General features: G+C 35.7%; 4 protein-coding genes across 4 annotated transcripts in view; all 4 read left to right on the forward strand.

Annotated features, from left to right (window-relative positions):
- The window catches only part of LOC134813341 (uncharacterized), a 107,345-nt gene extending 105,016 nt beyond the window's left edge, over nucleotides 1-2,329 (forward strand). Inside the window, exons 25-29 of the mRNA XM_063821040.1 lie at nucleotides 56-270; nucleotides 591-802; nucleotides 980-1,266; nucleotides 1,525-1,658; nucleotides 1,788-2,329. Coding sequence (XP_063677110.1) covers nucleotides 56-270; nucleotides 591-802; nucleotides 980-1,266; nucleotides 1,525-1,658; nucleotides 1,788-1,973 — 1,034 coding nt within the window. The 3' untranslated portion in view covers nucleotides 1,974-2,329. The remainder of the gene's footprint in view (nucleotides 1-55; nucleotides 271-590; nucleotides 803-979; nucleotides 1,267-1,524; nucleotides 1,659-1,787) is intronic.
- A 62-nt stretch (nucleotides 2,330-2,391) lies between these two features.
- Nucleotides 2,392-4,443, forward strand: LOC134813347 (uncharacterized). Its single transcript, XM_063821048.1, has 5 exons — nucleotides 2,392-2,518; nucleotides 2,771-2,957; nucleotides 3,323-3,451; nucleotides 3,667-3,816; nucleotides 4,052-4,443. Exons 1-5 carry the CDS (start codon nucleotides 2,489-2,491, stop codon nucleotides 4,360-4,362), a joined length of 807 nt encoding a protein of 268 aa, XP_063677118.1. The 5' UTR covers nucleotides 2,392-2,488; the 3' UTR covers nucleotides 4,363-4,443.
- Nucleotides 4,444-4,623: 180 nt separating this feature from the next.
- LOC134813344 (uncharacterized) lies at nucleotides 4,624-7,721 on the forward strand. Its single transcript, XM_063821042.1, has 5 exons — nucleotides 4,624-4,715; nucleotides 5,271-5,454; nucleotides 5,926-6,138; nucleotides 6,317-6,619; nucleotides 6,966-7,721. The coding sequence occupies exons 1-5, from the start codon at nucleotides 4,710-4,712 to the stop codon at nucleotides 7,592-7,594; spliced, it is 1,335 nt and encodes a 444-aa protein (XP_063677112.1). The 5' UTR covers nucleotides 4,624-4,709; the 3' UTR covers nucleotides 7,595-7,721.
- A 1,893-nt stretch (nucleotides 7,722-9,614) lies between these two features.
- LOC134813346 (uncharacterized) lies at nucleotides 9,615-11,118 on the forward strand. Its single transcript, XM_063821047.1, has 4 exons — nucleotides 9,615-9,747; nucleotides 9,963-10,149; nucleotides 10,277-10,480; nucleotides 10,620-11,118. Exons 1-4 carry the CDS (start codon nucleotides 9,712-9,714, stop codon nucleotides 11,021-11,023), a joined length of 831 nt encoding a protein of 276 aa, XP_063677117.1. The 5' UTR covers nucleotides 9,615-9,711; the 3' UTR covers nucleotides 11,024-11,118.
- Nucleotides 11,119-11,227: the final 109 nt, after the last annotated feature.

Genomic DNA, 11,227 nt, shown 5'->3' on the forward strand with positions numbered 1-11,227 from the left:
TTATGAATTCGATGGAGAGTTTTGGTAAAATTGCATAATCTCCTACATATTTCAGTGCACGAAATCAAGGTGGACGGCAGCCACAGAATTTATCTAGGTAAGCCTCTGAAAGATCTGCTTAAAAATGTGACGAATAGAGATAAAACTGTGAGCATGGAACACATCAACGGGGAAGGTTATAGGGAAACCAGAGATTTCGTTATTTTTGATCTTAATACAGCTGACTATGCTGTCGAGTCATGTAGAGGATTTCTGAAAGACAGAATATTTGTAAGTTACATTAAATACGACATTAATTTTCCTTCTATTTCTATGAAAAACCTCATTCATAACATTATTTTTCTGAACGATTCTTTCTTGCTTCATTTCAATGTATAAACCGAAGCTGCTTAGTGCTTATACAGATTACAGAACCATCTATTGGCTTTTACTTTACTTTAGGGGACGTTGCTTTGCCACATTTTTGTCTCTAGTCTAGCACCAACGAGCAAAACTCTGACCCATTACCTGATGCTTGTATCTTTTACCGAAAATCCTATCAAAAAGCTTTGTTTAAATACAATTGCTATTTAACTTATACTTATTTTCAGAACATTCAAAAGAAGCACAATGTCTATGCACACGGTCCTTTGTCTGCAACTTGCGAGTTTGGTCGATTTAGCCCCTATCCAAATTGCTTCGACAAGAGATCCTTATACGTAAACACTTTGAATCCTTTTATGGACCAAAAAGAGTGTGAAAAGCTTGAGAGAGATTTATCTGCGTTAGGTTTTAAAGAGGATACAACTTTCTTCCGAGCGAGGTGAAACTCAAATTCTATTGATATAGAAGGATATCTGTTGTTTCCAATCATCTTTCCAATCATAATTTTACAGTTAGAGTGATATCACGTTAAATGAAATTGCTTAATCAACGTGCTACTGTTTTCAGAATTCGAAATTACACCTTCACTACCGTAGTTTAGGATTAAACATCTCAGATATCGATATGCGCACGACAAAAGAGCTGCAGTTTCACTTCACCTCCACTTCGACCCTGACTTCACTGTAAAACTGGACAAGATCTCCTGGTCCAACATGACATGGTGTGAAGCCCACGTGATGAACGAGCGTCACGACCCAAACGACCACCATTCCCACCGGGACCTGATCTTTAAAATAGAGTCCTCCACAGAGCTGACTACAGCAGAATTACAAACTACCAAGTGTTGGAAAAATTTGGAGAGCGAGATCGGGACCCTCCTTCAGTTTGTGTCTATTAATAAAGGTGGGTTATTTCAAATGATCACGTTTCAAAAATGTCTGGTATGCTATGATCAAGAAACTCGAGACAGTTATTATTTTCGTTTTTAATTTTGCATACCCTGGCCTGCACTTTTCTTGTCACCATGAACACATAGTGCGTAAACAAATTCGGATTATTTGACTTGAAACGTTCAGCTGCTTTCCCTGAAATCTGGGATGAAACTAAACGCCAATAATTCTGACACCCTGCTGTACCACGATTATGAACTTACATTTTCAGGTGATTCTGCCAAGGTAAAATTATCTCCTAAGGCAATGCGACAGTACGAAACTGATGGCGATTTCCGAGAGACAATCACTGATAAAGTGAGAAATTTTGTTATGGCCAGCTCTACTAGTTCCAGATTATCGAAGGTACGTATTCATAGAGGGCGAAAATATTTGATGTAACAATATTTAATGTAGCAACTCTTTGGTTATACTCTCTAGACCTGGGCGGCTTGATAACATTAGACTTCATTGATAATCGTGAACATTTTTCAGGTGACATTCGAGATGGTTCAACGAACCACTCGAACGTACAGACCCGGATCAAGAGACCCGAAGAAACCGAATCCAAAACCAGCTGATAAAAGTGAATATCATTTGATCGCTCGTCTGCCGCATTTTGATGCCCTTTCTCTTGGACTCCTGAACGAATTCTTTGAAACATGCGCCAAGCTGCGCTGAACTCTGTTCTATGTAGGTTCTTCTTGGGCTGAGGTTACAGAGCCAGTAGTGGTTACAGAACCAGTAGTTGTGACAGCCAAATTTGAATTTTCGTTTTACGAAGGGCGCAATGTCTTGTACCTTATATCAGTAGCGCAAAATTATGATTAGTCTGCAAGTGCGAGCGTACGTACGTACGTTCGCGCGCACATGCGTTTTATTTGTGTGTCTTCAACGTACGAGCATTTATGATTTTGTTACTGACTTTTTTAAAGCAAGGAATTTTTACACTGAGATATTTTGATTGGCTTGGTGATATTCAACCTATTACAATTCATATGTAAACTGCCTCGCAAATTTTTTTCATTTCAAACTTAAATACGGCATTATCAATTCTTAGAACACCGATTCCATGGGTTTGATAAAGGAGCAACAACGTACGAAACGATTACTTCTGTACATGTATTGAATTATTCGTGTTTTTTGCTCAGTTATTCATAATTTCGACTACGAATTGCAGCAATCTTCATAATTTAATGCCTAAAATGCGTGCAAGATACATAAAGGTATATGTTATGCTTAAATCTAAATCATTAATACTCTAGCTGAACATTATCCGTTTCTGTTGACAATTTTTTAGCAGCTAACCTCTTTTGATGTTAGGGGTCGTTCACATATTACGTATTCAGCCGATAATATTATCCGGGGAGGGGGCTTCCAAATGATTACGATAGTGCTATTTTGACACAATAGCTATGTATAAAACTGATTAATTGATCCCAAAGCACACAATGTACTACGATGACTCATATTTTCAGTGGCCACTATCGCTCTTGATATCCTTGGTTTCTCTGCTTATCTGTACAGCGAATGGATCTGATTCCAATGACGTCGTTAGGTTGATGCAAACTATGGAAGAAAATTGTGACGGAAAAGAAGCCTGTGTCAATGAAAATATCGACCGCCTGATAAATTCATTGTCAAAAGGTCGAACCGTCGATAGAGGTCGGCAAATGTTCTTGTTAAGTGTTAACTCTAAATACTTTAAATTGTCTGCATGGTAATCAATCTGATTCTTTCGCTGAGGTTTGGCTTGCAGACAAAAAAAGCCTAAGAACATTTTATGTATATGGTGAGCCGGAGCCCAGAAGCGAACTGCTCAATCTGAGTCACCTGTCAATTCTAATGTTTGATTGGTCTACTACACATTGTGGGAATTAAAATTTGAGCAAGTTACTTTTTTGCCATATCAACCGATCAATGACTCGATGAACGCGTTAACAACGTGCCAATTTATCTGGTATTGGTAATTCTCAAGAAAGTTGAGCGAGTTTTCCCAGTTCCGATTATATCATCATCGTACTTCGCAGAGATTGGAAGCGATGATCTGTCAAACATGATTTATCTTATGAAACTCGTGGACAACAAATGTGGTGCGGACCTGATCTGCCTAGATCATCTTTATGATACGTTTCGGGATCAAATTGCGGATACTGGAGGTGATTAAACTATTCTCTGGGCTCGTTTAGCTAACTTTAAAATAATAGTAATACGAATTCAGCGAATTCATTTAGGTCTATAAAAAATACAATAAAATTAAAGACTATTAAAAAATATACATTATAGTATGTAAAATTATTTATTATATCGGTATGGTTTACAAGATCTTGCTGACACTGACAGAATGTAATTTTAACCCTTCTTAATAACACAGGTTCTCTAGCGAAAAATTATCTGGAGGATGAATCAGAAAATATTGATGAAATCAATTATTTGGGCGTTGGATTTGACATCGATGAGAAGTATTATGATATGATGGTACTTTCAGCAAAATTTGAAGATGAGATAGAGACAATTCTAGGAGGTGAATTTAGAACTTTCGCATATTCTAATACTTACTGGATATTATTATTTTATACTTTTTTCGTTAGTATACCTAATACTATAAAGTGGTCAGGATAAATCAACAAATGTAATTGTATTTGTGAGATATATTAATTAGTACATTTGTTATAGTAATAGTATTCATAAATCACACAAACTTTTATTTCTACTTCACCTTGATCTTTTAATTTATTTGTAAGTTTATACTTTTTCAGCTCAACAGAAAGAGCTAAAGGAAGAAAGAAAAAAATCTCGTGAGGAAAGACGAGAAATGTATAAACGTATGTCTGACGAAGAAAAGAAACAATGGAGAGAAGACCGAAAACAAAATAGAAAAAAGAACAAGAAAGAAAGGCAAGAAAAAAGAAAACAAAAACGTGGAGAAAGGAATGGTAGGAAAGAAGCTAGACGAGATAAGAAAGAAGATAGACAAACGAATAAAGAAGAAAGACGGGAAAAAAAGGAAAATAGACAAATAGAGAGGGAAAAGAGGAGGCAAAATAGAAAAGATAAGATGGAGGATTGAATATGGGAGAAAATGGAGAACGAAAATCAAGACAAAAACGATGATTGAACATTAAATTTAATCATAATGTATCATGCACTATACAAAAGATACTGTTTTCCAGGCCGCACCAGCCACCGCACGCAATAAATAATATTTGGTTCAATCAAAAAATATATACTAGAATGGTTGATTTGATGAAGGAGCAGCTATTACTATTAAACAAAATTTCCAACGTGCAAGTTAACATAATTTGTAATTGATCATTGGTACTTGTAAAGTGGCTATTTTCGTTTTCAAACTAGATTAAATTAATTGTTTTTCATTGCTGGTTCGAATTCGGTTGTCCTGGTTACGATCTATTGATAATGAAGGTGCGAGGTTTGGCTAGATCGTTTTGAAAATTCACATTTCAATTAAATGATATTTATCATTGCACCTTTCACTATCAGTATACATTAGCAAGGCCAATAATATAACGCACCAATAAAATAACGCACAGGGGTATATATTAATATTATACCCCATATCGTACTATATTGTAGACTCTGTGATTGAAAAGTCAGTCGAAAATGACGATTGATCAATGTGTCATGTTCAAATTTGTCTCTTTGAAATAATTCTTTCCTTGTACTAGTAGAGTAGTACTACAATTCAATTATATTCATACCATAATCATATTAAAAAGATTGGTAGTAAAACTAAACCAAGTAAATCGGATGTGGTATCAATTCCTATTTGCAAACGAAAAGTTAATCATATCATACAGACTATAAGAGCCTTTTCGAGCTTCGATTTATGCATCTTAACCTGTAACCTGAAACTATTTGTTCAAGTTATTAAAAAAACCAAATTATTATTATATCTGACGTAACAGTGTTCGAGCGAAAAGTTTCAATATATTGTGAATGATTAAGTTCTGCTCGCAGAGAGCATTACCTGCAACACTTCTGTTTGTTGGCGTTCTGCTGATCTTGGTTGCAGCAGCGAAGGAAAAAAGGAGTGTCAACGAGTTGCTGGGAGAGATAGAGAACTTTTGCAACGGAGACGAAATCTGCTCCGGTGATTTGACGGACGACCTCATCAATTATCTGTACGATGGTCAACCTGTAGGTAATGGATTCATTAGAACACACAATATTCAATTGATTTAAAACTCTTACATGGAGCTTGTAAAAGTTGTCAATAGGCAGTGGTATGGCATGGATGCAATTAAATAATAATTAATAAATTAATTTGTAAATCTTAGTTTGCTCCAATCTTGCATTGAACATTATTGAACATTATTGAGCTGACGACGATTAACACATGTTTATTGAAAGCTTCTACAAGGTAAGCTATCGTATCACTCGTATGTTTTTAACCCAACTCTATTCAGTATTATTGATATAATTTTGCACAATCTTGCATTGAACATTATTGATCTAATTTTGTACATTATAGTTATACAACATTGGCCTAACCTCTTGTTGTATAAGATTGCATAGTTGCATGTTCTCCACTGTAAGTGATTAAGTTTATAACATCAATATTGAGTATTCACAAATAATCACAAATTAAAACAGTACCAAATTTCACTTTCAGATACAGATGTTTCGGAAACGACACTTCTGATGGAAGTTATGGACAAAAAGTGCGCTGTTGATTCTGCTTGTTTGGAGGAACTGTATAAAGAGTTATACAACGTTTTGGAGCAGTCCTATCAGGAAAATACGAGGGAAGGAAATCAAAATTACTTAGGAAGCGTAGTGGACAAACACGACAATGAAAATGATGCCAAAAAGGAAGTAAAAAAAGGTAAAAACACGAAACTTATTCCGAGCGTGCTAAATCAATTTACATTCTAACATCGAGATTTTTGTAAAAAGTCCCAGACAGTTGAATACCCACTGAAATCGATGTGTAACATTAGCAATAATGTCAATTGTCTGATCATTTATAACATAAACTTCATTTTATAATATTATTCTCTCAGACAAAATGACGTCTGCAGATCGAGCAATGGCGGAGATGCAATCCTGGGACAAGAAAAAGAGAAAGCTGTGGGAGAAGAAGCAATCAAAACTGAAAGATCTGGAGAGAAAGGATTGGAAAGCTGAAAAAAAGGGCTTGAACAAGGTCTACGGTAAAGTTGTTGTAAGAAATTTCAGAAAGAATGAAAGAGATCAAAGGGAAGACCAGATGGATTTATTGGATGATGAGGAAGATTCTGATGATATAGAAGACGAAGATTTATTGAATGATGAAGAATATGAAGATGAAGTCGATGTTGGAAAAGGTAAAAACACGAAAGTTATTCCATATTCTGCGTAATTATTTTTGTTATTAATTGCCTGCATGTGCAAGACATTGCCGTACACTGAGAGTCACCATGATGATATAAGATTATGTGCGGATATTTTAGAGTGAGGGGAAGTAATGTTTGATCTTGCAATCTTAAAATTGGACTAAATCATTTATGATCAAGGTCGCACTCTCGAAAACGATTAGTTTTTCGTGAATTAACAAAAACGCTGAATTGAAAGAAAAAAAAATCTAATCTAACACTATTAGTATCAAATATCAATCTAACAATAATGTGTGATCATTTAAAGCCTAAACTTCATTTCATAATATTCTCTCAGGCAAAAAGACTCTGGCAGATCGGGCAATGGCGGAGATGCAATCGTGGGACAAGAAAAAGAGCAAGCTGTGGGAGAAGAAACAATCAGCACTGAACGATCTGGAGAGAAAGGATTGGAAAGCTGAAAAAAAGGGCTTGAATGAGGTATACGGTAAAAATATTGTAAAACAATTCAGAAAGAATGATAGAACTGAGGAAGATTCTAATGACATAGAAGACGATAATTTATTGAATGATGAAGATGAAGATTATGAGGGAGATGAAGATTATGAGGGAGATGAAGATTACGATGGAGATGAGTATGAAGATGAGTATGAAGATGAAAATGAATATGAAGATTACGAGGGAGATGGATATGAAGGTGAATACGAAGATGAGTTTGAAGATGAAGATGAGTATGAGGTCTATGGCGATGAGAATAATGACGTACCATATGGACTTGGAGACGATGGTGCACAGCCACAGGGTCAGGAGTTTGAATATGCAGATGATGAAGAATACGACGCTGACAATTATGAATACGAGGATGAAGACGATTATGCACAGGATGAGGGTTACAATGATTACTATGACGATTACAATAATGAAAATGAGGAAAACGATGATTATGAGGATATGAAGTACGGTTAAAAATTAAAAAGATAGCAATTAAAAAACTGGAAATTAATAAATCTTAACATTGTCAAGTTACTTTTTCAGGTGCTAGCCTAATCTGACTGTAGAATTATTGTGTGAATGTTTTTTAAGAGGGGGTTCACTCTGATTTTTTTGTGAAACTATTGAGATAGCAATTGACCAACAACAAAAAAATTAAAACCATGAGTGACCGAACTTTTGAGGGGTCCCGGACCTCAACCGCCAAACAGTGCCCGCAAGGCAGCCATGCCTAATTTTGCCAAATACCCTGAAAATGCCCAAAACCCAGATTTTAGTTAACGGGTGATACTCGTAAAATATTTGTTTCAAATATTCGGCGCGCGTCCTGGTAGGTTATATTATTATTATTAGGTTATTATTATGAACCTACAAGATGTTAGGTGCTTTACTTAGTATTAGTAACTAAATTGGTCTCCTGAACTTGTATCTGAATTTTCATCAAGATTGAACAAAAAATGACTGAGTTATGAGCCAAAAACCATAAGCCCATATTTGGGCATACGCACCAAATTTGATCGATTTTTGCCCATAAACAATAAATGATAAAATTTGTTGTGCATTTTTCAGAATTTGGCCGCCAAATTTTTTAAAGGCCTAACTCAAAATTCTAATACAAAACTTAAGGTCGAAATGCGATTCTACGTTGATTCTGAAAATTTCATGTAAAAATATTGAAACCCTATGCTATTGTATTGGGTTCTATTGTTTAATGTTTGGGACCCCCTCAAAATTTCGGTCACCTGCAGTCCTAGTCTGTTGGTCAACTGCTATCTCGAAACCAAGTTTCACAAAAAATCAGGGTGAACCCCCCCCCCCCCCCCCCCCCTTGAAGTTAAGACACTCTTTAAAAAATACATATTGTATAAAAAACAAGTGTGACTCGGCTTGACTCGATCTCATAGAGTGACAGTTTTCATCGTCAAGAATTACGAAATGGCTGTCAAATTTTGAGATTGAAATTAATTTAATTTATAGTTAAGCATGAGTTACATTGTGTGATTGTGACTTTTACATGTCAGATTGTTGTTAATTTTTACATCGCATCACCATAAAAATCAAAACACGTACTCTTTGTTTAATTCAGGTTTTTTTAAATTTCGCTCGCTCAAAAATTATCACGTGACTTGGGTTTTTGCCATGGGTGATGGGGGTATGAAACTGAAAGTGACACTCGAATTATTTTTGAACGCTGATTTTGAATCACCATCCGATCCCTTAGGCTTAAGAAGGGTAAATACCTCCCTGAAGAGTTACATTTAAAAAACTGCGTTGGTCACGAGATTGATTGAAGATGTCAATCCGGCCATCGAGATCGTTGCTCTCCGAAGCAGAGCAACGATCGACGATGGGTTGAATGCTAGTTTACGCGGCGCGTCGAAGTCCTCCAAGTCACGTGACAGGCTAGTAAAACGCAAATTCGATTAATGTGTCTTCTGATCTGGAGTTAGGGTTGACGTTATGCCATAGGCATAACTTATGGTGAGCTTCGGGAATCGGGGTTATGGCTCATGGTTGGGGTTATGGTCCATAACCAGTTAAATTTTTTATCCGTAACTCCTCAGTGAGGTATTTTACCCTACTTCAGGTTCAAGGATGGTGATTCGGAATTGAATCAGCATTCAAACATAATTCGAGTGGAGTCACTTTCATACCGCCATCACCCATGGCATTTTCACAAGATTTTATAAAATTTTTGAAGAGTTCAAAATTTTGCGATTCATGAAAAATAAAGGACGGAGCACAGTTTTTATGGCCTAATTGACCATCTTTCTTCATATCTTTCTTCATATCTTTGTAATTGTAGGTTCGGAGGTCAAATTCATTACGATATGGAATATTCGAATAAAGGATTTCAATGCAACCACTTATTTGGATATTGTGCTATTACTGTTATTGACAGTGTTAAACTATATAAAAAAGAAAGAAATTTGATGAAGGAGCTCAAGTTGTTCAGTCTAGTGTTACAGTTCGAACACGCTTACAGTTAATTCCAGGCTGCTAAATTGTGCTTGCTCAGTCGGTCGCCATGTTTTGAACTTTCTTCAAGTTTATCCTTGAACCTGCAGCATCGATTTTAAAGCTGTATTTGAATGAAACGTCAACGAAACAGTATGCAAATGCAGAAGGTAATTAATTTAAAGTACGTTTAAAACTGTTGATATCAGTTATTAATTCTGATTTATGAATAATTTATCGTAGTGAACTGCTTTAAAATGTGTACCGTCACGTTTCGTCCTGTTCAGTTAAGTGGACTATCGAGATGCTAAGAGTTAACTGGCAGGTATTGATTGTGTCTTGTGAATATGCAGTAAGATATTCTCTCAAGGTTAGTTTCTTTCAGATACCAATCATATTGGCAATTATGCTGTCAATGACCGGAAGATCAGTCAAGGCTGAAAACGTAAAGAGAGATATAGTAAATCTTATGGAGAAAATAGACGAACAATGTAACGGTAACGAAGGTTGTTTGAAGAATATGTACAAGAGGCTAGAAGAAAATATCGGCAGTTACAACAAAATATACCCTGGTAAAGATATGATCTTGCGAAAAGTCGACCAATATTTTGGCGTTGATGCTGATGGTGACAATTTTGACAAAAATTGATTTTTTCTCTTTTTTCCAATGATAACTTATATTTATAACAATAACACCAGGCCTTCCATACGGTGATGCTGATCAGAATACGGCAGTAGATACAGAAAGCTTCGGGCAAACAAATGAGGAGAATATGTTAATGTTAGATCATGTGAAAGACGAATCTAATGAACAGTTGGAACATGAACTTGATCATCTGAAAGATATGTTTAACCGAATCCATACAAATGCTGGCGCAGAGCTTAACAGTCCTTTTGGAACAGGTACTCTCATTCGTTTAATTTCACATTTTAAAATGAATTTGATAAATCTTGAATCATTTTTGATATGACGACCTTTATGGATTTTGAAATGTGAGTAGTGCTCGTCAAAGTGAATTACTAACTAAACTTTCACTTTCAGGTACACAAATGGAATCGGAAGACGATTGGGGCGGTCTAGGATCATCAAATTCAATACCTGAAAACAAAATTCGTGTATTGACGGGCATGGATGTTAATCTAAGCGATGTAAGGGCTATGGATAAGGAAGATAGGCTAAATTGGAAACAAGAAATGAGGGGAAAGCTACAAGAAGCAAAGGGAGAGCGCAAAGTGGAAAGGGATGAGTTGAAAAGACAAAGAGAAGCGATCAAAGACAGTAAACATGAACTAGAGTACTATCAAAAAGACATGCTTCTTGAGCTAGAAGAAGAAATCGCTGAGCTTAACGAGGAAAAAGAGGAATTATTAAAAGAGAAAGAAGAAATACTACAAGAGATTGAAAATAGAGATAAAAATGAAGAACCAACCGAACCACCATTCTAAAGTCAAATACATTGACTTTAATTGCCTAATTCGACACCAGAAAATAATTATGTTGATAGTGAGAGTTAAATAATAATTGACTCATGGCTGATAGGACTCAATATTCTAAATAAACAAGCTACTAAAGTTTCCGTTATTTTAGGAAATATGTACCATATTTCCCCATATTATATATATATCTTGTTCATGTTGTTTCATTTCATG

Source organism: Bolinopsis microptera, chromosome 3 (assembly GCF_026151205.1).
Source record: "Bolinopsis microptera isolate Bmic1 chromosome 3, MBARI_Bmic_1.0, whole genome shotgun sequence".
Taxonomy (NCBI): domain Eukaryota; kingdom Metazoa; phylum Ctenophora; class Tentaculata; order Lobata; family Bolinopsidae; genus Bolinopsis; species Bolinopsis microptera.